Consider the following 27,794-nt stretch of genomic DNA (forward strand, 5'->3'; position numbering starts at 1 on the left):
CGAGTATGAAAAAGGTCACAAATGTTATGGCTGGATGATATCTCACAATTACAGGTTTTCATATATATTTAATTGCAGCTTCTCTGATGTGCACCTACTCGTTATGTGTTGTGTAATTTTAATTTATAGATTTCTATGAATCTATGTTTCAAATGTAATGTGGTGAATATTTTTGAAGTTTACTATTACACTTCCAGTTAATATGACTACTTGAGCTGTATGATGAAGTAAAGATTTACTAAAGCAAGTACAAACCTTTTGGTTTACGGAGTTGGCGAAGTATACTTTAGAATAGAAGTATAGAAGCAACCCGTAATAACATCACAGTTTGTAGAAAGAGGACTTGAGATAAATCATCCCACGAATGGCTTTCCTCTACGACTATTAACCTAGATGGGTGGTAAATTTGAAGTGGTGTTGTCTACACTACTGACCACATATTTGTAAACTCCTCATTCATCCGTGACAAAACTTCTTGTCTCCATACTCAACTAGAATGTTTTTCGACCAATATTTTGTTCAAAGTAACCTTCGCAACCCCGCACCTTATTGTATATATCAAGGTATTCGGCTATAATCACGTCATAAAATTCCAAACCCAAATAATTACTGTAACGTGGCACCACGGGTCAGTCAGAAAAATGCAGTATTCTTTGGAAAACACTCAAAAATATTCTCGCTGACATAAAAATGGCATTTTGATGATATTTACAAAGACTTGTGTTTATCATAATTTTTGTCCTTGTTCGTTAACATAGCCGGTTGGCTTTCGGTTCGCTTGTAGATTTATGGTATGAAATTTTATATTCCGTGAGATTGTTATTCGTACGGATGAACCTTATCCACGCGAAGTTGAAAGGGTCCAGGTATTACGTCATTCAGCATCTAATTCACCGTCAGTGTCACCATCGTAACGCAATAACTTACATGTAGTTTTGTGATAATTTTTTGAGCCATGGCGAGTCAAAATCTATATAAATCTCCCCAAAAACAAACAATATGCCAGTCCGTTATTTTTTGCATATTTATCCAATGTTTTGCCTCATTTATTTATTTTATTCAAAGATTCTAATACTTAAAATTACTTAGGTATATAACATCCAAAACGCCTTCTTCTGGAATTCGTATCTACAAAGATTTATTTTACTGTTTTGGAGTTACAAAAATTTTGGAAAATATAATTTCATCTCAGACTAAGTATGCCGATATCTGCTATACTTCGTTGTCGGTAACAGGTCAAAATTCCGAAGCAAGCCTTCGACATGGTTGTAGCATATATTATTACTGAGTAATAACATTGTGCCATACCGGAAAATTCATCATTGAAAATGGAGAATGAACTGGAAAGCGAATACAAGTTATTTACGATCGACACATTTGATGAGTTAAGACGAAATGCTGAAAGAAAGAAACAACAAAAGCTCAAAGCTGCTGAACTGAATAAAAAGAATCAGAGCGACGGTAATGTATAATAATATAACACTCTGAATAAAAAACATTCAAACGTTTGGGTTATCTGCTTTCTTTAGTCTTTCTAACCCGGTTCGTATCAAAACGGTGTTGACATAATGCTACGTTTTCAAACGAATGATTGCAAAAACATTAATTGCATTTTGCTGATTCGGTGTATGTAGCGGTAATGTAGAAGATATGTAATTCCACCAGGAGTGTATTTCCTTATGGCCACGATGTGGGAGTCGGTTTTTCGTGTTCATAGAGATACACATGTAACATTATAGGTTGACAATTATCAACCAAATCGATTTAAGTAGTAATATGATTCTCAATCATGGTAACAAATAAGGTATGTTGAACTCAATACTAATACTTGATAACTGTAAGTTTGACCAATAAAGTCATGGAGAAAAACTGGGCCAATTATTGTTTCGGAAAATCGGCCCATGTTTCCTGTAAGATAAACCAAAGAAATAACATTTATGAGACTTCATCAAGCTATAATCTATAGGAATGTTGTTAATTCGAATAGCACAAATATTCACTACAAATAGAAAAATTATTTGACTTCAAACTATCAGATTTTAACACAAAATTAAAATTGTTGTTCCTTTACGTAAAAAACATACATCATTATTTAGCCATTGGGCGTATATGTAGAACGTCGAATCCCAACTGTTCGCGTGATCATTTATATGTAATTCACATCGACACAGTGCAACAAAGTGGTACCAATTAAAAATTATCTGAAAGTATTTCACATAAAATGGAATAAGAAGTCATACAAAGCCATATTTTTAAATTCTTCAGCTGCAACAGACACACAGGGCGATGAAACCGGACCGGATCCAACGCTTTGTGACGGCGAAGTATTACCGCAGTATTATGGAAAGTGTCCTGATCGACTTCTTGGTCGACCAATCGAAGATCTCGATCCATACTATAAAGAGCGGGGTGAAGAGGTAAGTTGAGATCAAATTTAGTAGAACTGTATGTATTTTCATCGTTGCTAACTAAATTCTTCGAGTTTGATTTCCAATAATTTACCTAAAATTTGTTGCCCTCAAATACTCCTCAGAGCGACGTAAATAGTGCCTATTGCTTACGTTCTCATTAGAAAATGTGTTGTTTAAATGTGATTCTAGTTTTTGTTACTGTATATCTAGCCTGTTTGTGAATTTATCAAATTTTTCCAAGTTACTTTTGTCAAAACTTTTTTTCTATTTAATTTTACTGACTTTCCTTTGCGCAGTACGGTTTCCAAGATATGATTTATCTTGTGGAGAACAAACACTTTGGATTTCAAGATCCTTTAAGATATATTTCCTAAATTATTTTGAAAAGTTCACAAAAGTTATAAATATTCATGATCGAATGCATTTGATATCTCAGATTTCCCGATATATATATATATATATATAATTAATACTTATAAAAGGTAAAGATTGGGAGTTCGTCCAGAAATTTGATATACGAAACCAATATATGGTCTGTTAGTTTCTATTTCTTTAGTACAGTCCGTCAAACACAAGAACGCCTGTCAGTATGTACCCGTTGAAGGTCACAGGCATTATAACTTTCTGTGTTTTTTTTTTTTTTGGTCAAAGAAAGTCTTTTTCCTTGAGAACTGGAACGTTTTTTCAAACAATATTTCGTTAGAGTTTATCTTATTACTAAGGATCACTAACGTGGATAAATATACGCAATACTTTATACTTATAAAAAAATTGGAAATATCCATCCTAATATTACATGATTTCTTCCATCGAAGAATCAGAATACTGTTATAGAGTTAACTTTTTTTTAGCACTGAATTTATATTATATTTTAACGTTGTATTCATTAATTTTCAAAAAATGTGGCTCGCGGAAGTTGTTTATCCTAGGTTTCAAAAAACTAATTTTGGAATGGCACTAACGGTAATGAATTGTACCCTCAAATCAAAGTAATTCCCTCAACTGACAGTGAAGCAATTTGATAATTTGCGGGCAAACGACTGTAGCTTCTGGTTGATCTCAGTTTTTCTTACTCGATTAACAATGTGATTTCTTTTTTAAAATCCATTTAATTATAGTAGTTTCAATGAAAAAGTGCGTTGTCATTGATAGTTTAGTACTGCTCGACTGTGGATCAATGATAAACATATACCCCATCTCGTGATCTATAATTGATTGAAAAGATTTGATGGTTGAAATTTTAAAGCATGTCTACGACGTAATGTGATTGCGTGCGGTTACGAAGTGACGTTTGCGTTGAGTTGACGTGGCGTCCGTACGTGGAATTCGTTACCGTTCATCAATAATATATATTAGTCAAAAAAGAAAATCACCTTCCTGCTTTTTTGAATTCAAATTTTTTGTGTATACACAGTTAATTTTTTTCAATGCAACAACCTTCATTATCGAAATATAAGCTCTTTCTAGGCAACAAATCTACCAGAGTTTCCCTTCCCCGTCTTTTTGTTTTATTGAACATGAAACGTGGTGCGATGTTAATGTCTCTTGGCGTCTGGGTAAAGATACCGGGTGAATTTATTCTGTGTTTAACGACGTCGATGAATTATATATATGCAAAACCCTTTCCAGCGTTTATGTTTCTAATATCTTATCATAGAATATCAGATGAAGGACGTCTTACGACGATGTCATTTGTTCGATCACCTGTGTTTTGTGTAACAAAGCAATATTGAGTCTTTTTATAAGCACAGTTTTTGTCCCTGAGAAACGTTTTGAAAAATGTTTCTGAGTATGTATACCCATCATCATCACTCAACCGTTCAGCGGCATCGATCGAATTTCATCAATGCCAGACGATATATTTGACGACTTAATCAAAGTAAAACAAATTATAGAAATTGGGTCATGTGATACATTAATCATAACTGTTGGCCATGGCTCTTTTCAGTTTCATCTATATTCTATTGGCTAAACGTACGAGTATTTTTGCTCCAGCGGTCTCGGACGAATATATTCAGATGATTAAAAAATTGTGATGCAAAATATAAATAGGTCAATAAGTGTAGACTGATGTAGATGATGAACACACACATCAGTGTACACTCTCGGTTAGCATACAACTTTGTATTAAAAATCTAAATCTGACAGATATTTGTGTGAACTATAAACAGTAAATTCGGCAAGTTCTTCGAAACAAAGAAACAAAAGCAACGTTAACTAAATTATTCATATTTTCGATATTGGTTTTTGGTGGTTTCTAAGGATGCTTTCCCCCATATTTTGTTTATACTGTATTACATATCGATTCCCACGGAGATAGGTAAGTGCTAGTATTTTCTCAAGCAAAACTACATTGCATTCTATTCCGTCACGAGCGTCATTGGGCTTGATCACTGGGGCAAAAAGTTTTAACAAAGGGGAAAATAGCGATGTTATCAACGATCCTGATAGGATAATTCATTCCCAGTCTAATTATGAAGTAAAATGGCTATTTATACATCCATGAATAATCAATTCAATGAATCATTTTATGGCATTCACCCTTATATTGAACGGCGCGATGGTCTGGAGGCAAGTTAGAACTCGCAGGTTAGAATTCGTGGGTTCAAGTATTGATCAGTCTTGAAATCGCACAATATGTCGTATGAGGTATAATTGTTTTGTCCGCACAATCATCATATAATATGTTATATATAACTCGGAATCCACGAGATTTTTTTTCCAATTCCTTACTCATTTTCGAAAATCAGAGATTAGATCATTTTTAGCTCTGATCATAAAACTCCCGACTCCAGCTCCAGTAACAAATTGACAAAACCATTAGTTCTAACCGTAATTAAAAAACATTGGCCCTAACCTCCAATCCCGGGGAATTTGAGGTATGGCTAGGACTCTGACTCGAATATCAACATAAAACTATCAAACTCTGTGACTGTACAGCAATATTTTTTCAATACAATACAATATTTATCATCAACCCTTCAACTTTTTCTCGACCAATCCAGAACCCCAACCATTTCAATAACTAAGTAAAGTGGTTTACTTTTTTTGTTCAGAGTTTTTTTTATTTCTTTGTTTAAAATAATATTATGCAATAATTAAAATACCACTTTAAGAACATGTATTTCTTCTAATTTGCATGGAACAAAATTGTGATTTATCTACGTAACAATATCATGGTTCGGGACTTACCGAATACTCGCCTATATATCTCAAAAAATAAATAAATAATGAAAATTGTTGTTTCTGATATCATTGCTAAATTGTAAATATTTGATTTTTAAAATTTAACACATTCATTGAAGTGAATTTTTTCTGTTTTTCAGACTTTCTGTGTCGCAACTGAAAGATTCTCCAGCATGTATATATATCGATTCTCAGCATCGGGATCATGTTTCATCTTTTCACCTTTCAACCCGATTAGAAGATTAGCAATTCGCATTGCCGTCAACCAGTATCCTTTATACAAATTTCATTTAAAATGCAACTACTAATTAAAAAAACAATTCACAACAGCCAGACGTTTCGACTTGGAACTGTCGGGATTGCCAACTTTGTCTACATGGTTAAAGTCTAGGCAATTAGGTTATTTCTAATAACTTAATCGTTATGCCATTCAACTCGTAACCACCCTACCACCCTTGTAAAATAAAAGTCAATCAAGGATGTTTCCATAGCATGATTTATTTTTATGAATCGGAAATGATGGATAAACATTATACTTCAACGCAAGTAACTTATACGAAACTTTTCATGTTAAAAACCCTTAACAATTTCATTTTGTCAGATTTTTTGATTATTTTGTCATGTTAACAATCGTTGTCAACTGCGTATTCCTAGCGTTGGATAACGAAATTGTCGAATCAGAGTAAGTAAGAATTTTATCATTCCTGTTTGAAGTGTTTTAGCTTAATCTTACCTGAACAATTTATATAAGGTATATAAATTCATGTAAGTTGTTTGGAACATATATGTTTGGTCTTCACGAAGAGTATAATATGTTATATCACACTTTGAAAGAACTTTTTCCATCCCTTATTAAGTATTCCTTTTAATTCTATTGTGTAAGGTAAATCCAAAAATGACATCCCCTCTATGTCGGAATTTATCCACGATCTAGTATGGTCAACTGGTGATGCACCCAAGTAGTACGTCGCCCATCTATTAGCAAAGGTTTTCGCTAAATAAATTTTTTTGTCCAGAAATGCACATGATACGTTGTCTCGCTTGGCGGGCATGTTTTGTTACCAACTTGCCTCAGCATTTCATGCAACGCTATACGGAATACGGATTGCAATTGTTCGTGAAAAATCCACGTGATCATTTTGAAGCGCCGAATGACGTCATAACAACCACTTTTTAAAATTATTGGACAAAATTAAAAATAAAAATCAATATGCGATAGAAACAATAATAATTTCAGCTGAATTTTGTAGGCATTCAAGGCAATTTTTGCTTTATTATAATTTATGTACTTTATGACGCCATGATTGACAATTATCCAAAGTCCAATCGTGTACTGTATCTTAAGTTATTGATCAACAAGCATCAGTTTATATTTTATGTTATAACAATCTATTTTGTCTTTGATAGACAAAGGCCTATTTGGTTTATCAAATCAGCAATGATACTGATCAAATATCTATAGATGTCAGTTCAGTGTTACCATTACAGCACGTACATATGCTTCTTAACTTCTTTTAAATAATATATTTTGTAAACATGATCAATTGTTTGCCAATATAAGTATGCCTAACTAAAGCGTTTAACCGTACAATATCCCCTGGATATATCAAAAGATTCGTATACCACCTGGGCGAGGGTATAAAAATGAACTTGAAAGATTGTAAAAGAAATTAATATTAGCAAGTGTATGGGCTTTTTTCTCATGAAAGCTGATATGCCTGTTATCAAATTATTTCTGCAGCTGCTTAACAAATCTTGGTACTCCCGTGAGGGTTAGACCATAATTTCATTCCGATTTTCATTATATTAGTTCTATTACGAGTTCGGGGACTGTCTGTGTTAGTCAGGTGAATATACCCCCTACCCACAGGTTTCAGTCCCTTTACACAAAATTAGTTACATTCATAATGGTACACACACTTTTGGGGCGCCCAAATCTTTTCTCAACATTTAGTGATTGTAAGTAATATCGAAATCTTTATTAATATACATTGAATTGCAGTCATAATTCTGAAAGCCAAGTTTATGTAAATCCTGCTATAAGACAAATAGTATTATTACTGGCCTAAAAAATTTTTAGTTCAGAAGTAATTATGGTTTATTGAAAATGTGAGGAAAACATTTCCGGCATTGCACCTGGTGTGCACTGGTATAAACCCCGGTACCCACAGACACATAAGTAGCAATATAGGTAACGTCTTGGAAGATTCCTCCAAAATCCCAAATTTGTAAACATGGGTTTATGCCATATCTCTAATTTTTCAAACTTATATTTATAGTTGTAGCCAATGTAAAACGGGAACATTCTCACAACATGTAAATAAAATGAATTTAATCTTAATGAAATGCCAGTTATTTTGTGAAATTCCATTTCATTCATATAGGTGTAATCAGAGGTCTGTAATTATGTAATTGTATAATGTGATTACAAAATACAATGAATATAATGAATTAGGAGGTGATTTTAGAACAATAAAATCCGTATCTGGTTTCATTTTTAAGAAACCATCAACGATACGTTACCATACACAAAGTATTGTAAATACTATAAATAACCAATGGGAATAACATGGAAGAGAAGTGCAAAAGTTCATTCTAATGTTTGAGTGAATCTATTTATTTTAGGTTATATGTATGCAATAAATTTCTGTAAAATTATCAGGTGTGAAATGTGATATGGTGATATCAACCAAGTCGCCAATATATGCCGACGGAAGTTTCCATTTCATCAAGCAAGTGTTTATGGACAATTCTGGCGCATTGTATCGGCCTCTTTCAATCGCATGCAGAGTTATACAAAATTAGCAAAATTAATATTTTTAAATTAAAACGTTATTTCTTCCAAACTAAAAATAAGCAAATGCGTCAAAATTTCCAATATGACGAATAAATTGATTACTACGTCATTATTGAAGTTGGCTGTGATTCGTTTTGAATTCATTGATTAATGGGCGCCCAGCAATTGACTTGCACGAAAAATTTTTTAAGAGCATTTCCAGTACAAGGCTTGGCTTCTTCTATTTCACGATGTAATAATATGAAAAGAAATTATTCCCGCGTAATTATGAAGCAAGAGAAACTGAGCATCTGAGCATGATAGAGTAACGCTATTGTACCCGGTATATTATGCACTTTGATCTTGATAGAAAAATGCTAATCAAATGTATTGTTATTCAGATACGTTTTCACTGCAATTTACACCTGTGAAATGCTCATAAAAATGTTGGCAAGAGGAGTTTTTTTAAGTAAATTTACATATCTACGTGATGGTTGGAATTGGCTGGATTTCATAGTTGTCATGCTTGCGTAAGTTTTACAACCTTCGTGATTATTTTACCTGCATACTTAGTCATTATTTATTTAATGTTCTGTTTAGATTTAGTGTTTCTCAAATCTACAGATGTTGAACACATAATATTATTTTGTGAAATCAGTAGATTGTCCTCCAATATTCAATAATTTTGACGTCGCAAGAGCTTTATGATAAAGTAATTTTTACATAAAGATTTTGTGTTCCAACTGCTAGAGAGTTAAAATTATTTAGTTTTGTGCTTACAGTATTGTATACTACCATTTGAACTTTTAGTTCAGTAAAGATTAGCACAGATACCAATTTCCAAGCATACACGTTGGTTGCACCACTGGCACTACAATGCGAAGATCGCGTAGGTTAATTTGTTCGTTGTGTGGCCATAAACAACAAGTAAACAACAGCGAGTATGCAAGAGTTCAACTACGTGTCGTGCAATGGTGCCAAGCCTCAATTAACCACCATGCCATGTACCGTCTGCGACGGGTCAATTACCAATTTCATCTGCGGTATTCACCAACAATATAGGATAACTTTCCAGTACACAGAAGTAGTGTTCGCACTTGGCTAGCAATGCCGATCTTTGCTGAATTTCAATAATAACGTCTAATCACCATCCGGCAGAAATAAATATTGGTTCTCGGGAAAACGTATTACTAAACTTTGAAAATAAAGTTGAAAACTTTTGAAATAGTTTTTTAAAGTCCCTTCAAAGTTCTGGTTGATATCACTACAAAGCTACAATATGGCTAAAGAGAAAACGTTATTTCACATGAATAATTTTACCCGTACCACAGTATGGTCGACTGAGTTATCTATTTAAGATAATCGTATCGTATTTTAAGCGTATAGCAATTATAATATCCAATATTTTGACCAAGAATCAACCTAAATTCTTTCATGTGAGATAAAATGAGGGATGAAATGAATTAACAAATCTATACAAATATTGAGAAATTCTAGTTTATCATCACAAACAGAAAACAGAACACTATTTTGAAATCACTCTACCGATCACAAATTACTCGACAGTGTTTGTTTTATCTTTTTATACATATATATATATATGTATGTCAATTATATTTTATTATTTCAGATGGGTGACAATACTCCTCACTATTATATCGGCAAATATCGGCTTATCAGGGTTGTCGGGATTGCGAACTTTTCGTGTTATTAGAGCCTTCAAATCATTCACTATTGTTCCAGGTAGAGTATATGATTGGACAATACAGGGTGGTCGGCGGTCGCTAGAAAATTTTGTCAAACAGCTGTTTATTTTTACAAAACTTTTTAAGGTTATGTGTTATATTACACGAAATATTACAGAAATCAAATAGAACCTAAAAGGTATCAACCTAAAACAACCTAAAAGAAATAAAAACGTATTGAAAAAGAAATGAGTTAGCACGCATTTTATTCGTGATCTCATCTGACCTTCAAATTTTCTACTTTTCTAGCGACCCCCTACCATATATATACGGTTATGATTCAGACTTCGAAGAAAATTTGTGTTTGGTTCATATTTGCGATGCTGGGTGTTAGCTAATTAGTGCAAAATTTACTTGAATGTCGAAAAGTAATTAACAATTTTCAGTTCGGTTCATTTCACTCTCAAACAATCTTTTAATCTTTAGGTCTCAAAACGATTGTAAACGCGCTTTTGCAATCTTTAAAGCCGTTAGCTGAAGTGATGGTAATCATGTTATTTCTCGTCGTTGTCATATCACTCATCGCACTGCAGGCATATCAAGGTGTTTTAAGAAGAAAATGCGTCAAATTTTTGCCTTCGGCTGATAATTTAACTGCAGAAGAATTCAATAATTATGTACAAGATAGCAGTAAGTATATAATACAAATAAACATATGCCTAATACTTATTTTCTTAAAATTCATTTTGAGGATTATTAGTTATTGATAGTTAATACGCTTCGGTTATGTAACTTCTTATAGATAGGAAGATAACAAACCATTTTAGTTGCGGTATGTAATAAATCCAGTTCGTTTGTGCAACAATGGAAAAAAGTTAGCAAACGATTGCGGAAAATATTCCAATTGATAAAAAGTATCAATATCGATTCTCACATAGCCTTTAGATTTTTTTTCAGTCATCGTTCGACCTGTTTCTTTTACTATCACCTCCGTGTTTGCAATCTATTTTTAAGCACTTACAATACAATTTAATCTGCGTTTCAATAAACAGAAGGAAATCTACTTTTAGGCAAATTTCTCTTGAAAGATGTTCAATTCTCATATTGTTTGTTGCATGGATCTAGCCATCATGTATTGAGCGAGTTCATTATAAATATTTCGTTCGAATTTTTAGATAATTGGAATCCTGTGTCAGGAGAGAAAGAAGTTTGCGGCAACGCTTCTTCGAGTGGACTATGTCCTGATGGATATGTGTGTATGCAGGACGTTGGTGAAAATCCAAATCATGGACTTACTAATTTCGATCACTTTGGATGGGCAATGCTGACGTCATTTCAGCTCCTGACGTTAGACTTTTGGGAGAATGTTTATAACATGGTAAAACTACTATAATTATTACCATTGTATTAACAATTACTAAGAATTCCAAGGCCCTTCACTTCACATAAGAGATTCTTCCTATTTTGGATTAAAAGTTGAGAGATAAAATTTCGTAATGGATTTTAGAAAGCTACTTACTGTGAGCGAGAGTCTGAGAGATTAATCAGCCAGCTCTTAAACAAACGTGACTGTCTACCGCGATTAAATGAGTATTTAACACCCAAGTTATCACACCCTACAGAGCGTCACAGAAAAAGTCTAGCGTACATGAAAACCTAAGGCCGGCAAATAACATAAAAATGTAGCCAATGCCCAAATTTATTCCTAGCGAGTTCAGATATTTGAATAATTGATATGAACGGAAAGATTAAAAGATTTTGAAATAAGCAACGCACTGATGGGTTTAACATAAGAAATATCAACATTGTTTAATCAGATGAGGGAGTGTCGAAAAGTTCTGTAATCTCACATTTTGTTTATACTGACACCTATTTCTAAGCGTGGTCTATCGTATTTTGAGATCATCTTAGTGCAGTATATACAAGCATTGACACCTTGAAATAAGGTCTCATATTTGAAGACTAAAACCTTTGTGATACTTTAAACCAGAGTGGTCCAAACCCAGGCCCGCGGGCCGCATGTGGCCCGCCGCTTCATTATCTGTGGCCTGTGATATATATCTGTGATATATTGTTAAATCACTAATGTCACTTAATTGACTAGTGTTATGGCTAGCCGAGGCAAATAGCGAAGTTGAATGATGTGCTTGGCAGTTCAAATTATTATCTGGCTTTCTATCTTTTTGGTCGGGAATATATGCTAACAATATAGGCATCATAGAAAACTAAAAATCGAATGCGGATTCTATTAGCCTGGGATGGCTATGTCTGATAACTATGTGTTTGCACAATAAAAGTGTTTGTTTTGTATTGCACTGTTTACGTATTCTTGGCACTATTGTGGCCCGCGAACAATGAAAAAATAAATTTGTGGCCCACGGAGCCGAAAACCTTGGACCACCCTGCTTTAAACCATAAACCAGTGGTTTCCAACCTTTTCTGTTGAAATTCTCCCTTTTGCCTGTTTGGAATTCTCTATTCCTCCATCACTACAGGTATAAAAATTACTTAATTGGTTCAATCTCTAACGGATCCTTACTTAGTTTTTGCCTAAGTCGCACTCCCGCTTTGGTAGTTTATAATGTTTACATAGATAAATAGGTATTATAATTATAATAAAAAACTAAAAAATATTATCAATACTACAGCGAATACAAATCAAGATTACTCTCCAGGATTGACAATATCAATTCCACCCATTTTACTGCTTGATTTGGTTACCAGAAATATTTTTCGAATCATAAGCTTTAATCAATTTTTGCTTATATGCCTTTACGTAATACTCATCTTCTCAAAAAAAGCATTGTTTTTTTTAGATTATTCGTGCGGAAGGCGCGTGGAACGTTTTGTTCTTTTTTATGTCAGTCATATTGGGGCCTTTCTATCTACTCAACTTGTTATTGGCGGTCGTTACTCTTGCTTACAGTAAAGAACACGAAAAACAGGTAAAATAATTTGCTCTTGCCAATTTCTACCCAATAAAGAATAAATCAATATTTACGGATCGCCGAGGTCTTCCTTTGCTTATACTCGACACGGACTATATTATAATCATTCTAGAATTATAAATGGTAATATTTTATTTTTATTGCTGTAAATGACTAGCAAGCATTTCAAGCATATTTTTCTGTATCAGTAACGTAGTAATTTCAAATACAGACAAAACTGCGCGAAATGCGCGAAAGAGCTAAAGAAAACGCACGTCGCAGAAACAAAAGACGTCGATTGCTTATGGAAAGGGCGAAACAGAAATTACAATCACCTGCTTCGTTCGGGGACGTCGTAGAACACCAAATAGGGTCATCTTTGCGAGAGCGTGCTGAAAATGGTGGCCTACACGTCAATACCGGAAATGGCGACTCAGGTTCAGAAAAAAAGAGGAAACGATCCTTCCGGAATTTTGTTTCTGGTGCAATCAAGAAGGATAATACAGAAGAGCAGGACTCTCGTTCTCAAATTCCGATAGTTATAAAAGGAAACTCGGAAAGGGATTTATCACAAAACGACAATCAACTGACGAGAGAGCCAAGTTATTCAAAACTTTCTGATTCAAAAGATACTAAAAGAGCGACATTTCGAAATAGTAGCAGAAAAAATATATCGCTTGAAAGCTCTGAATCAGGTAAGAAAATGTGTTTTAAGGAATCTCTTTTAGCTAGATATGAGCTTACCTTTTATGCATTCAAATTTGAATATTGCTATATATTAATATTTTATTATATTTGAGGTTTAACAGAATCACTTCTGGATGAGAGGTTCTCCGTAATTAAAACTTCAGACGATATGTTGAATATTTTAAAATTAAACAATTTTTTTGTGTCGATGAGAATAATTTTATTGTTTCTATATATTAAGGAAAAACGTCATTTCTAGTCATGTCAATACTACAAGACCTTTCTGCATTATTATTGTTTTATTTGTTTTTTGTTTTGTTAGTTTTTATTTCATTCGTTCCATATTTTTAACAGCCTCAAGCACTGTACCAGAATGGAAGAAATGGATTTGTAAGAGATATAATTCATTCCATGGAGCATGTTGTTCATGGTCGTGTCACCCAAGATTTGTTGAATTCCAGAACTTCCTTCTGAAGGTGACAACGAATTTTTCATCTCAACCATTGTGACTAAATTAATTTTTTGAAATATTTTTTGCAGCCCAACTTTCTAGCTTGCCTGGATCATGGCAAATATATCAGAGCTAAGATTTTCTAGTTGCCAATTTTTTTTTCTATTTACTACACCGTTTGGACCTTTAAGGCACGGTCTGTTCTATTTTCATGGCTGATATTTGGCATAGAATACTTTTCATTTATACTTTAAAGTTTAGAGACATAAATATATGTGTGCGTCAGGTGGCAAGAAAAAAACTTCAAAGCTTGAGAGAGACTTAGAATATTTGTATCCATGTATTGTGACAGTGTCGTGAATAATTATTGATTGAAAATTACATTCATGGGTTACAATTGCGAACTGTCTTATTTACGAATCAGAAGATTTTGAACTTTTTTAGTTCTCGATTCACTCAGTTTATAAAATTAATTGACGCAAATGGTTTACTTGAAATATTTGAGTTATCAGCACATTGTAATGTTCATCACTTGTACATAGCTGTGCATATTTTTATTTACCAAAATTTGTATGTACGATTTGTCACTATTCCTTTGTGCTTTTTAGATTGTTGAACATAAACTATTCGAGGGTATTGTCGTCCTCAGTATTTTAACAAACACAGCATTTCTCGCTATGGATCATCATGAAATACATCCTACTTTCGAAAGCGTTCTCATTCATGGAAACTATGTAAGTTTATATTACTTTCTTTTGCTATATTTTCTTGTCGTTTAAAATATTTTAAAGATTCAAGTATTTCAAATTGTGAAATCTTTACTGAGTATGACCGTATTCATGTAATTTAATAAAATGTGTTGTTGCGAAAGGCTGTAAGGTTTAGATATTCAGTTTTATATTTAGTAATACATAGTGCTGACACTGAATTTCCTTATTCATATTTTAACAGGTTTTTACTGGAATATTTGCAATCGAAGCTGTTTTAAAGATTTTTGCCATGTCGCCTCTTGAGTATCTCAGAAATCCTTGGAATGTGTTTGATTTTACAATTGTTTTAATAAGTCTTATTGAATTTATGATTCCATCCAGTACCGGTGCTTTGTCAGTTCTGAGAAGCTTGAGACTGGTAAGTTGGTAAAAAGGAATTTGATGGTAGCATGATTGGTGTCATCATTCAATAGTTGTTCCTATATGTTACAACCCCTTTTGATTGATTTTTATTGAAAAGCTAAATTGTACTAAGCTTTATACCAACATACACACATATATGTATTGTTACGCTGCCATGTTTAATTTTTATATACATGATATATTAATTTTAATAATGACAATTGAGCGACGCAATTACCGTAGAACTTTGTGAAAAAGCCAAAATCTAATAAAAAGACTTATATAAAGATCGATTATCATCAGAAAAAAAATTATATAATGAGATATATGCAGGCAGAACATCTTATAAAATGTACTATAAGCATACAGCGGCATCATTTTTGATTTCAAGGCGATTGATTGCAAATTATATTTTCGTTTTCTGTCAAGTTGACAGATATTACACAAAAGAGTAATGGCGTTAGCTGTTGATGCCAAATGACGAGAAATAATTAAATTTGCTATTTTTTGCAGATGAGAGTATTTCGTCTTGCACGCATCTGGACAACTATGCGAAAACTGATGTCTATTATTTTAAAAAGTTTGAGTGCCGTTGTATATCTAACAATTGTACTATTTATGGTGCTTTTCATATTTGCTGTTGTAGGTAAGATACTCATATCAGAATTATTTTTTTCTCTGTTAATATTTATTGAATTACTCACTCCAATTGAACAATGGCCCAACCACAACTATAACATATATTGCCTGAGTGCACATTCGTTCACCAATATGCTACAGTGAAACCCTTTTTTACTCTTAACGTACCTGATGAGTATATTGCTCATGTCCATCTCCACCCGTAGACTCATACTTGTTTTGATAGGCTTCGCTTTGAAGAAATTCCAATGTAAATTTAAGGTGCCTTTAAATACAGTGATTAATTTTTTATTGTTGTGAAAATTTAGGATTTATACTTTGTTCAGCCATTTAATGCCTCAAATAAATATGTTTGTCTATCTTTTCCAGGAAAACAACTCTTTGGTCATGCTTACATTAACTCAGGCGATAAATTCGACGACGGTCAGGTTCCTCGTTGGAATTTCGTCGATTTTTATCATTCGTTTCTATTAGTTTGGAGAGTTATGTGTGGTGAATGGATAGAACCTTTACACGATTGTATGATGTTGGTTGATGCTTCATGCATTCCCGTATTTTTGTTGATGACATTCATAGGGAATTTTCTTGTAAGTTTCACTACATAATTCACAATTCTTATCAAAAATTAATTGCAGAAAATATTTTATCAGTAAAAGCAAAGCATTTATGGTTATTCGGCGCATCTTTCTATTTATTATTAGTTTTAATACTACAATCCTTAAAAATAATTTACGTAATTAAATAAATGAAATGAATCCATTCAGTTTCAACTTTGTATGTTTATTTCAATAATGAAATTAATTTATTATACAAAGCATCAAGTTCTTGGAAAGTACTTTTAATATTTATTCCCTTCAATATTAAAAAAGTACGTGCGATAAGACACGGAATTTTTGAATCTTGGTATTGCTTGAATATATTTCACTTTTTAATTTCGAAGAACAATAAGATACACTACAATACGTCAAATTGTTTATCGTTCTATTTGATTGCTTTGATAATTTACCCAAATCTGCTTTCTACTATGAGGAACAACCCCTTTGTGTTTTATTAAAAAAGTTCTTAAAGCATAATAAAAACCATGGATCGGCCACTCAACATGAAATAGCTCGAATAAATAAATTAAGCTCATATTTGCTGGCGTGCGACTATCTAATTAAAATTTATGACTTTGTATTTTCTTCGTATTTAATTATGACTTTGATTGATATTTTGAATAAAACTTTTTTTGTCTTCTCTATGTCATGACCTAACGCGATGGGGCGATTCCGTCTACCGATCGAATAATAAAAGTGATTAATTATTTTTTGAAATTAAAATATATATCTGTAGGCTGGTTTCAATAACAAATACTTACAATGGATCTTTATTCCTTGTCCCCTATTATTTGATGGAGTGATATCTCTGTAATAATAAAATTATTTCATTCGTAGGTGTTGAACCTTTTCACCGCTATATTATTGGAAGCTTTCAACGTTGATAATCTCAAGTCAAAACAAGTAGATCAAAAAACAGCTAAACTGAAGTTGGTAAGAAAAACATTTATCGATTATTGCTATTTTATGAGAGATGAGTATTACTCGGAGGCATGTCAAATTGGTTTATCGCGTTCTTGTTATGAAATGAACGACAAGACTCGCAAAATTACTTTATATTCAGTAAAATAAGCTGTAGTATGGTTTAAAAAAATATATTCCAGCTTCATAATATACTCATATTCATAATAAAATATTCACGTAATTTTTCAGACAAATTTCAAACCTTAAAATGCCTGTTTTTACGAATATTTTCGTAGTAAAATTGCATTAAATCAAATGAAAAATTTCTATCAATTTTTAAAGGGGGTCGAGAGATTTCGAAAATTGCTGAAAAAATCACAAAGTAGAAAGTCAGTGGATGCTACTGCTGCGAACGATTGCAAGGAAAATGAAAATAATCAAAACAAAGAAAATGGAACGCATAATCCGAACGGTATGTGGTTTCATTTTTCCTTCTCTCTCTTCTATCTTCATTTATTTTATATTTGAAGTTTTTTAGCTGTAACTATATTAAACATTTTCAGAGCCTAAAAACAACGATGAAACTACAGGCAGCACAAATACTTTGAATTCTGGGATTTCTTCACCTAAACGATCGATGTCTGCAACTGACATATTTGCTCTGCATCGAGCAACTCAAAAAGAAAGAGCACTCTCGCTTGACGAGAGTTCCGAAGAAGACTCTGAAAGTATCACAATAAAGAAAAATCCTCCTCCACTAAAAAGATCGTTTTCTCAAGACAGCCCAAGCCCACCAAATGACCATCCGTTCAGACCAAGACCACGTAGGCAAGGGACATTGACAAAGCAGTCAAGAATTAGGTAAGTAATTTTATTATTCTTTTCTAACTTTATTTTTATCTGGAAGAATACATTAGTATCACTCAAATATATTAAACTCAACAAACCAGATAAATATTATCCTGAGAATGTTACTGACAATTTGCTACAGCACAGTGTCTTCTTGTGACAACAATTGTTTCAACTTTGAATTTATAATTTTTATGAAATGACGGCAATGATTTTAGGAATTCCTTAATCTTAATAGTTGAGTTCGTGACCCATGAAGGCGTCACTGAAATTGTGACATCTCTTTGTTGCTTTCTGTTTGTTAAACAGTACATTAAAGTGATTTTGACAACCCTCTCGCCATTAAAGTCATTTCGAAATATCGGATCAAACGATTGATTTAGGCCTTGATTGAATTAGAGCTGTTATCTATACAATCCTATATACTCAAATTACACCGCTTTGTCGTATGTTCGGTTGTGCTTCGTATCTCAGGACCATCTATATCTGACCAAACCACATGACGAATATTGTAACAATATAGTTTCTGGAACGTATTTGTTTTCCCTCCCGTTGTGGCATTGTTCCAAAATTCTTTTGTGTGCTAAAAGAGTAGCATGGCCAAATAACTGTGTGTATTACAGCTGATTGTTAGCTATGTTTTTGCGTACTTTGCTTCTGGCATATTTTTGTCAATTTTCTGCGAAAACAAAGCCATTTTTACGTTTTATCTCCAATTCCACGAATTTAAGATATGAATTATTCCTACTCACTGACTACCTGCTCGTACTCATTGCTCACGTTATTATGGCAAATTTTCTGATTCTGTTGCTCCACTTTATTGCGATTATTACATTTTTACTTTACATTTTGATCTGGGAGCATTTTGAGACGGGGGCTCATTATATTCAAACTGAAATTTAGCCATCTCATTACCATTATCAGGTGCTCATTCGAGAACTTGAACATTGTAAGGCACAACTTGTAATAATCACTTTTCTACTGTTCTATCAATGAACCACAGGTTTTTCAATACCCACTTTCAAACTTGTAATAGTTTTGAAAGTTCCTTAGGTTAAAACATATCTGTTATTGTAAGTATTTCTGTATTGTAACTTTTCATTCAGTGAGGATTCTCCTGTCACAATGAAGAAAGCAAATTTTGTACCAATGACAATCCAAGAAGTTGACGAGAACGAACCACACAGTACCGAAGACAACGATGCAGCTAATAATTCAGTCTCGAAGAAAGTCACTTTTGCTGTATCAGGAAATAGCAAGGTAGAAAACGAAATACAAAATACACTCATTGACGAAATTTTTGCATTGTTATTCAAATAAGCCATGAATACTTTGTGACTTTCAGTGGCATATAATTCTATGTATATTTTACAGGTATATCCTAAGAGACAAGGCGATGCAGAAAATGGCATTGAAGAATCAGATTTAGCTGTTCAAATAAAGCTACCTTGGTACAAAAAGTGTTGTGCCTCCTTGTGTGGAGAAAATGAGAAGGAAAACGTAAAATCGGTAGTGGCCATTGAAAAAACTGAAGACACGCCATATGAAAATCACATGGAACATGAACAGAAGAAAAAAACAAAACCGAAGAATGCCCCATCTTGTTTTCCTCAATGGTGAGTGATATTCATCTTCCGTAAACAACTGACGCATGTTCAATATTAGCTGGCATAGACAATTTAAACCAAGTGAATTGTCGTAAGTGACCACCGACGTCAGTAAAACTAGACATGTAAATGATAAATGCCGGTATAAACCGAACGAGGTTAGGGTAATTTCCAAGCTTTTTCCATACCCCATGTATAAGTGAAATGAGTTGTAAACCGAGATATTATTTTTGTGCAATTATTTGTGTCCTTTGCCTGTCATTCGGTCAGGCTGTCAATCATGACAGGATGATTATTGAACAAAAGAACTTCGAGCTCAATATACGCACTGGTCAGTGTTTTCGAGTAATTTGATCTGAAGAGTCATCAATCACAAAATAGAATTGACAAAATTGTAAACAACACAGAAACTAACCCTCAACACGATATTATGCTGTGTAGCTATTTTAAAGCATCATAAGTGACAAAGTACATGAGATTCTGTACACTGGACAACAATGCCTAAAATTGAAGGTGAAAAAACATTTATCGTTAACACTGCTCGAACATTTTATCGTCTAGATTTTGCTTCGCGTATATTATTGTTCACTATGACCATTTTCAATGGAATGTGTGCTTTGACTTGGATGTGGAAATTAGTAATTTCGCATACTACTTTCTATAAGATCATCCCAGCTAGATTACAGTGCACTATTTGACCATTTTAAGTATTTAGTTATGCTAAAATAATGTGACAAATGTTTCCGCAATTAGTTATATAATTTGGTTCAACACATTTCATTTTTATATTATCAAGTTAAAGTATTATGTGACATTGATTTTAATTTAGGTGCAACTGCTGCGACAGATATGGCGAAAATTGTCTGTTTCGAAAATGGAAAATATTCCGAAACTTCATATTTCGAGTTGTTAGTCATCAAATATTTGAGTGGTTCATTCTATTCATCATTCTGGCAAGCACTGTTTGCTTGGTAAGTAAAAACTAGAAACTTTAAATAATTAATTACAAACAAATCGTTCGAAATCATTCACTGAATACAAGGCGTAATGTAAATTAACAGTCACCTTGAATTTAAAAAATTCATTCGGGTTGAGTATTATAGTAATTTGGGACGCCGAGTTGCTGTTTCCCACTACAACATCAGGTGGCCCGATCTGGATTCTACACAGCTTCTGCCTTTGTATTCATATGTTTCCCTTTTTTCTCTTTACCCGTAAGCCACTTGCTTACATTTCGTATACTTCTAGCACCACAGATCACGTATAACAAACAATACACCAATTTCGGTGAAAATAATATTATGTTTACTTGGGCTAGAGACATTTGAATTTATTTAAAAGATCTAGTATTTAAACAAAAGATGGACTTGATTGATCGTGTGTGACTACCCTAAAATCAAACAAACAATTTCTCAATTCCAGGCAATGGAAGACGTGTATCTTAAAGAAGATAAAGTAAAAGTGCAAGTTCTAAATATTTTGGAATATGTTTTCACAACTATTTTTACAATAGAGATGATTTTAAAATGGATCGGAATTGGATGGTCCAAATATTTTACCAATTGGTGGTGCATCATCGATTTCGTCATCGTCGTGGTAAGCATTAATTATTATTATACGCTATGCTGCTATGTGTAACAGAATTCATTAATAGTAGACTCTAGTGATAATACTTCTCATATTTCGTACGCAAATGTGCTAGTAATGGTAATTAATGCTATTCAATATTGGTAATTTCAGATTTCTTGGATTGGTATTGGAGCATCTGCAGTTGGGGAAGTCGAATCTTTAAAAGCTTTGAGAACATTGAGAGCACTACGTCCTTTACGTGCAATATCTAGGTGGCAAGGAATGAGGGTAAGTTCGTCAATTCACAGGATTAGACCATGGTTTTCAAAGCGCCGATTTAGTATAACGTAACATAGGACTGGAATCTAGATAACTTTGTTCAGATGTAGACTACATAACAGGAGTTTGCATAATTAAAAATGGATCGACTTCAACAAGAAAGTGCCCAGTTTGCACTATATATATGTATATGAAACATCTCTCAATACCTCGCAACTGTATATTGTCATACACTATCTAATAGATCTTCCACTAATCTATAAACTTCTAGAAGTTATTTTTTCAATTATTTCAGGTCGTCGTTAACGCATTGGTGTATTGCATCCCGTCAATTGCTAACGTATTGTGCGTCTGTATGCTGTTATGGCTTGTTTTCAGCATTATCGGAGTTCAGCAATTCAAAGGAAGATTCTACAGGTACGGAATCGAAATTTATCGATAAACACTATAATAAACCCATGCTTTCTACCAATTACTTCCCACAGTAAGTGAATAATTCCATGAGTACGGAGCTTTATGAATTTCAATTTCATATTTACACAATGTAGGTGTGAAGATTTAGAAGGCAATGTACTGAACCACACTATTGTACCGAATCGAACGATTTGCGAACAACATACCGATTATAGATGGATCACCCCGAGAATCAATTTCGATAATGTACTCAATGGCATGATAGCGCTTTTTCAAGTGGTAAGTTCAAGTATTTGTAGGTGAAATTTGTTGTAATTTTTAAAGCCTCTGTATTATTAGATTATTGTTACAATGTATTGTTTCTTTCTGCAGGCTACTTTTGAAGGCTGGATTGAGATAATGGCAGATGCTAGCGATACTGTAAATGTTGATGAACAGCCGTACAGAGAAGCAAACAAATATTCATATGTTTTCTTCTTCTGTTTTGTACTGATCGGATCATTTTTCATATTGAATCTTATTGTTGGTGTCATCATCGAAAGTTTTCAGAAGCTAAGAAAACAGGTTCGTTGAATCGTCGTGCGTTGGTTTATTTTCAGTAAGGAAAAGTATGATGGTAACAATTTGCTTCTATTTGTAGACTGAATCATCATCAGCTGTTGAAGCATTTCTAACAGAAAGTCAGAAAAACTTTTATAAAACGATGAGAACAATGTTGAACAGGAAACCCAAGAAAACAATTCCACCACCAGAGGTAAGACAAAGCTTATTCCGATTAATTTATCCCTATAGGTTTTTGCATGATCTTGCCCACAATTCTTCCCACCTGTTACTAGAAAAAGTGTAACAATAGAGGAAAGTCTCAAAAATATTTTGCTAATGATGCAGGTTTCCCCCTCTCCCTTGTACTTTCTCTCTATTTCTTCACAATTATTACTTTCCCAACTAATACACTTATTTGTGTATACAGAACCCTACTCAACAAAAAATCTTCAAATTAGTGACGCACAGCAAGTTTGAGGTAGCCGTGTTCTCCGTCATTGTGTTGAACATGATCACTTTAGCAATGGAACATTATCAGATGTCAAAAACATGGACAACAGTGCTTAGATACGTAGACATTACATTCACTGCGGTATTTTCAATTGAAGCGACGTTAAAAATTATTGGAACAAGATTCTACTATTTTCGAGATCCTTTTAATGTCTTCGACTTCGTTGTTGTTATACTCTCTATAACAGGTAAACGCTGTATTTGGCTACCAAAATACGTCGCAAATGATTCGTATGGGCACTTTTTAACTAACTAAAATTCTGGCTGCATTGCAATTCATATTCTGGTTTCATCAAATCATTACTGATTTGCAAACAAAGTACAATATCCCGCATAATATATATAAATATATATATATATAAACTTGCTTTATGTGCAATAGCGAACCAATATCGGGCTTTAGTCTGTCCACATCTTATATATTGCAATGCGAACTTTTTTTATTCAGCTTATAAATGTATTTCCATACAGGTTTCATTCTTGAAGAATTATTGACATTTTTGGTATCTCCAACATTGTTGAGAGTGGTGCGAGTATTCCGTGTGTTTCGTGTATTGCGTGTGATTCGTGCAGCTCGAGGAATCAGAAGATTGATTCTTACTTTGATGATTTCACTTCCAGCTCTTTTCAACATTGCAGTATTGTTAGGAGTATTCATGATCATCTTCGCTATTCTAGGTACGCGCTTTATTCTATCGAGCTAGAAATGAAACTACTTTATATATTTCAATCGACGTTTTCAGTAGTTTGGATATTATATTTCATTTCTTTTGTACTTCTTCATCAAATATACCGGTATATATTAGATAGACGTATACCAGCTCTGGGTGATCTTGGAGCATATGTCCAGCAATAAATCGACAACTCATATTCAATGATATATTTTCAACTGTTTTTCTTCTGAAATTATACTGCTTCTTATTCTTTTGGTGTAAAAACTGTTATTTAGTTAGTTCATGTGTTAATCTATCACATTTACTCGTTTGGTGTTCCGTTCAGTTCTTCGTTCTCTTTTACTAAATATCCACTCCGCTCGATTTTGGTTCATAGGTATGTCATTCTTTATGGACGTGAAATTACGAGGAGCTCTTAACGATATCGTTAACTTCCGCACTTTCGGGAATTCTATGATGCTTCTATTTCGTTTGATGACGTCAGCAGGATGGAATGACATATTGGATCCACTCATGAACGACACTGATTGCGATGGAGCGGATTGCGGAAAATATCATTTTGCTATCATATATTTTGTAGCTTACATCTTTTTAGTATTTTTGGGTGAGTTTTTTGAATTTGGTGAGGAAATTTTTTTTCATAAATTGTCGACTTGTGAGAGTTTTGGTTATTTGAATTCTTCTCATTAATTTGTGCCTATAAACCCACATTTTTTTGGCCTGACCTAAAACTCAAAATTTGAGCTCCAAATATGATTTTGAAATAATTCAGCCAAATAAGCACCACTTTATTCATTCAAAAATATTATTTGATAAATTTAAACTCGATGCGAACCGACACGACTCACAATCGTGACTTGTCCATCAAACGCTGCAAAGAATTTATACGTTATGATAAGGTCATTCGGGACCATTCGTACAGCTTATCATTAGGTCGGCATAGAGACCATAACATTGACTTTTGCAAAAAGTCGCTTAAATATTAAATTTATTATTTTTTAAACATGTATACTTTACATTTATCAATAGACAGGTGTGCTCTTTATCGTCACTAATATCTCATTTATTTTCAGTTGTTGTCAACATGTACATTGCCATCATCCTCGAAAATTTCGACGAAATATTTCAGCAGGAAGAATCTGGCGTTGGGCAGGATGATTTCGAGTATTTCTATGTGGTGTGGGGAAGATACGATCCTAAAGCTTCTCAGTTCGTTTCAATTGCAGAGCTATCCAATCTCTTACACAGTTTACATCCACCGTTTCAACTCGCAAAACCGAATGAGGTTGGTTGCTTAGTATAATATACTACTATTATTGTCTTTTCGGGCACGAAATGGACTCATTGATTGTTTTGGTAATTTGTTGTTGTTACTGTTTTTGTGAATATTTTCTTCGTGTCCATATATTTGAGCATTGCTTGCTCTCTTTTTCAATTGTGAAAGTATTTAGACACATTGAAAACTACTAAGGTTGTACCCAAACCGGACCACTTTAGCTTACACTATCAATCATTATATTTTATTTTAGATTAAAATTGCAGCGCTCAATCTGCCCATAGTCAATGGAGATAAAGTTCATTGTCTGGACGTTTTATTTGCTCTTGTAAAACGCATTATGGGTGAAGTTGAAATATCTGATCAAATGCGAGAGGAAGCCGAAGCCAGGTTATTGAAGTCTTTCCCAAATAGAAAAACGTTGAAAGCAGAGACAACAACTCTTGTTTTACGCAGAAGAGTAAAAGCAGCAAAAGTCATACAGGTACATTCTTTGCCCTTTTGCATTTTTGACAGGTTCTAAGGTTTTGAGAATATGGCCATAAAATGTTCTCTGACCACTATTAGGTCTCGCTTGGTCGTAAGTGAATGCAAAGAAATTTTATAACAAAGTCTTGTCATGTATTTAGCGTTTATTGAATCAAAATATCGTTTGTTTCACAGGAGGCGTGGAGAGGTTTCCACGGAAGGAGACGGCGAGGAGCAATCGACGTGAGCTCCGATATATTCAGCCATGTTTCGTCATCGGATTTTACTCGATCCAATTCATTTTCACTATCTAGTGACATATCAGCTTCATCTCAGAAACAAACTCTGAAAACTGAAATAAGTGGGATAAGCAAATTGCCTAGTGTCGATGAAATACAACAATTGCACACTGAAAACAATAATATTAAACCAAACGAAGCCTTAGTTGAACACCATATATATCCTACAAAAGATGGAGACGTAGCCGAAATCGAAATACCCCAAATTCCAGAAAATGAGAATATTTTGAACGCCCCTCCTGACGTGGAAGATGCAAGTCAAACTGACATCAAAAAACAATTAGCATCATCACCTATTCGAATGATTAAAGAAAACGAATCCGATTCGAAATTGAATGAAGTAAACACACCGTCAACAAACGGTGAAGTAAGAAGTGACCAAGATGCTGACTCAACCTGTCACGACAATGTTGTCATGAATAATGGAACGATTAAAATGAATGAAGCTTCAGGAAAGGTGGACGATATATTAAATTCACCGCAGCCAAGAAAAACCTCATTAGAAAGGCGAGCTAAATCAGCCCAAATGGATGTACGAACTAATAAAACCAAACTCGATCAACTGCGACCATCAACTTCTTTACAAGTCATACGTAACGATCATGCGCTTGAAGAAAAGGCATCAACTGATGATCAAGATTTTTCCCTGGATATTCAAGAGTCAGATCATATACTTCAGACACCACTCAAAAAGCAGACGAATATGGAAAAACACGAAAACACACAGAATTCTTCTGTGTCTCTTCCTAAACCGGATAGTTTAGACTCCGGAAGCGAAAAACATTTCCATTCTTCAGAGACAAACGCTTGGCATCAGACTTTACAAAAATCTAAATCTGATGTTGCTCGTTTATCTGAGGATTCTATAAACATAAAAGATTCTTCACAAGAATCCAGACCCGTTGTAGGGAAAAACTTAAAATTCAATCCACAAACAGGGAAATTTAAAGTTAAAACGAAAAAGGACGAAGTTGAATTGGTGGAAATGTCGCGATCCCCTTCTACTAAAATTAATAATAACACAAACTCTATTACTCCAGGTAAAACTGAAGTTGATCAGTCTTTAGTAATAACAAATAACAATGTATCCGAAAGCAAATTCACAAACGTAACGGAAGAGAATTCTAGCCAGGCTTAGCTTATGCGACAATGGTTCATGTCTTGGTGCATTTTTCTTACCTGTACATCTTTATTCACGGTGATCCCATAACTTTCTTGTTTAAAATGGCTGCAAAATCGAATGAACCTAATGGAGAGTTAGAACTGAAACATTTAGTCGTTGATTGTGGCTTTCGATGCCCGGTGACTATCGAAGGTGGTTTAATTTGAAAACAATACTTGAATAATTTATTTATATCTTGTCTAATTACTTTTGCAATTATCTTCTTTCTTTGATCTATTTATTTCCTTAAAATATATATATAATTAAACCTGCAAAATTTACTTTACTCTAGGAGTTTACAATGAAATTTAACGGTTGAGATATTTCTTGCAGTATTGGAACTATTTATGTTTAGTTTATTTTTCTTTATTTCTTTGGCGGTTCTAACCGAATGGACGAATTTTAGTATTGTGGCCTATTGACTGAAAAAACTTTTTTTCACTTTATGTATTTTATGCTTGATAATTCTATATCTTTCATTGACCAACAATATAAAGCAAACAGACAAACCGTATCCGAGTCTGAAACAATACCCGACTGCGACAATGCTTTATTGAAGAAACGACTCCAACGTTCGAATTCATTAATACAGCGGTTGTTTTGTTCTTTTTTATATTATCTGATAATGTACTTTATTAATTCACTGTGTCACATTTTTCCTTTTATTATTATTCTTCCTGCTTTATCGTGAAATAAAAATAAATGAACCAGTCACTTAAATGTAAAAACCTATCGTTCATGTTCAATAATGAATGGAATTGAGTAAGTATA

The 27,794-nt window shown here is 33.6% G+C and overlaps 1 protein-coding gene across 1 annotated transcript; it reads left to right on the top strand.

Moving 5' to 3' along the window:
* Window positions 1–1,068: 1,068 nt before the first annotated feature.
* Window positions 1,069–27,751, top strand: LOC120345534 (sodium channel protein 1 brain-like). The gene is made up of 33 exons (XM_039415014.2): window positions 1,069–1,461; window positions 2,266–2,417; window positions 5,738–5,865; window positions 6,199–6,279; window positions 8,775–8,903; window positions 10,004–10,116; window positions 10,545–10,748; window positions 11,234–11,436; window positions 12,875–13,003; window positions 13,218–13,680; window positions 14,027–14,148; window positions 14,732–14,857; window positions 15,075–15,251; window positions 15,749–15,881; window positions 16,244–16,461; window positions 17,308–17,403; window positions 17,716–17,845; window positions 17,937–18,234; window positions 19,329–19,482; window positions 19,597–19,838; window positions 20,659–20,800; window positions 21,252–21,425; window positions 21,570–21,686; window positions 21,973–22,094; window positions 22,226–22,370; window positions 22,464–22,655; window positions 22,732–22,845; window positions 23,062–23,332; window positions 23,616–23,822; window positions 24,195–24,422; window positions 24,892–25,103; window positions 25,348–25,578; window positions 25,758–27,751. The coding sequence occupies exons 1-33, from the start codon at window positions 1,329–1,331 to the stop codon at window positions 26,997–26,999; spliced, it is 6,828 nt and encodes a 2,275-aa protein (XP_039270948.2). The 5' UTR covers window positions 1,069–1,328; the 3' UTR covers window positions 27,000–27,751.
* Window positions 27,752–27,794: the final 43 nt, after the last annotated feature.

Source organism: Styela clava, chromosome 8 (assembly GCF_964204865.1).
Source record: "Styela clava chromosome 8, kaStyClav1.hap1.2, whole genome shotgun sequence".
Taxonomy (NCBI): domain Eukaryota; kingdom Metazoa; phylum Chordata; class Ascidiacea; order Stolidobranchia; family Styelidae; genus Styela; species Styela clava.

What these genes read in the sequence shown, in the direction of transcription:
- LOC120345534 (XM_039415014.2), top strand. Translation starts at nt 1,329, where the DNA reads ATGGAGAATGAACTGGAAAGCGAATACAAGTTATTTACGATCGACACA. An exon ending in TGGCAAGCACTGTTTGCTTG is followed by an intron (nt 20,801 to 21,251) that starts GTAAGTAAAAAC and finishes TCTCAATTCCAG; the next exon opens with GCAATGGAAGACGTGTATCT. An exon ending in AAACAATTCCACCACCAGAG is followed by an intron (nt 22,846 to 23,061) that starts GTAAGACAAAGC and finishes TTGTGTATACAG; the next exon opens with AACCCTACTCAACAAAAAAT.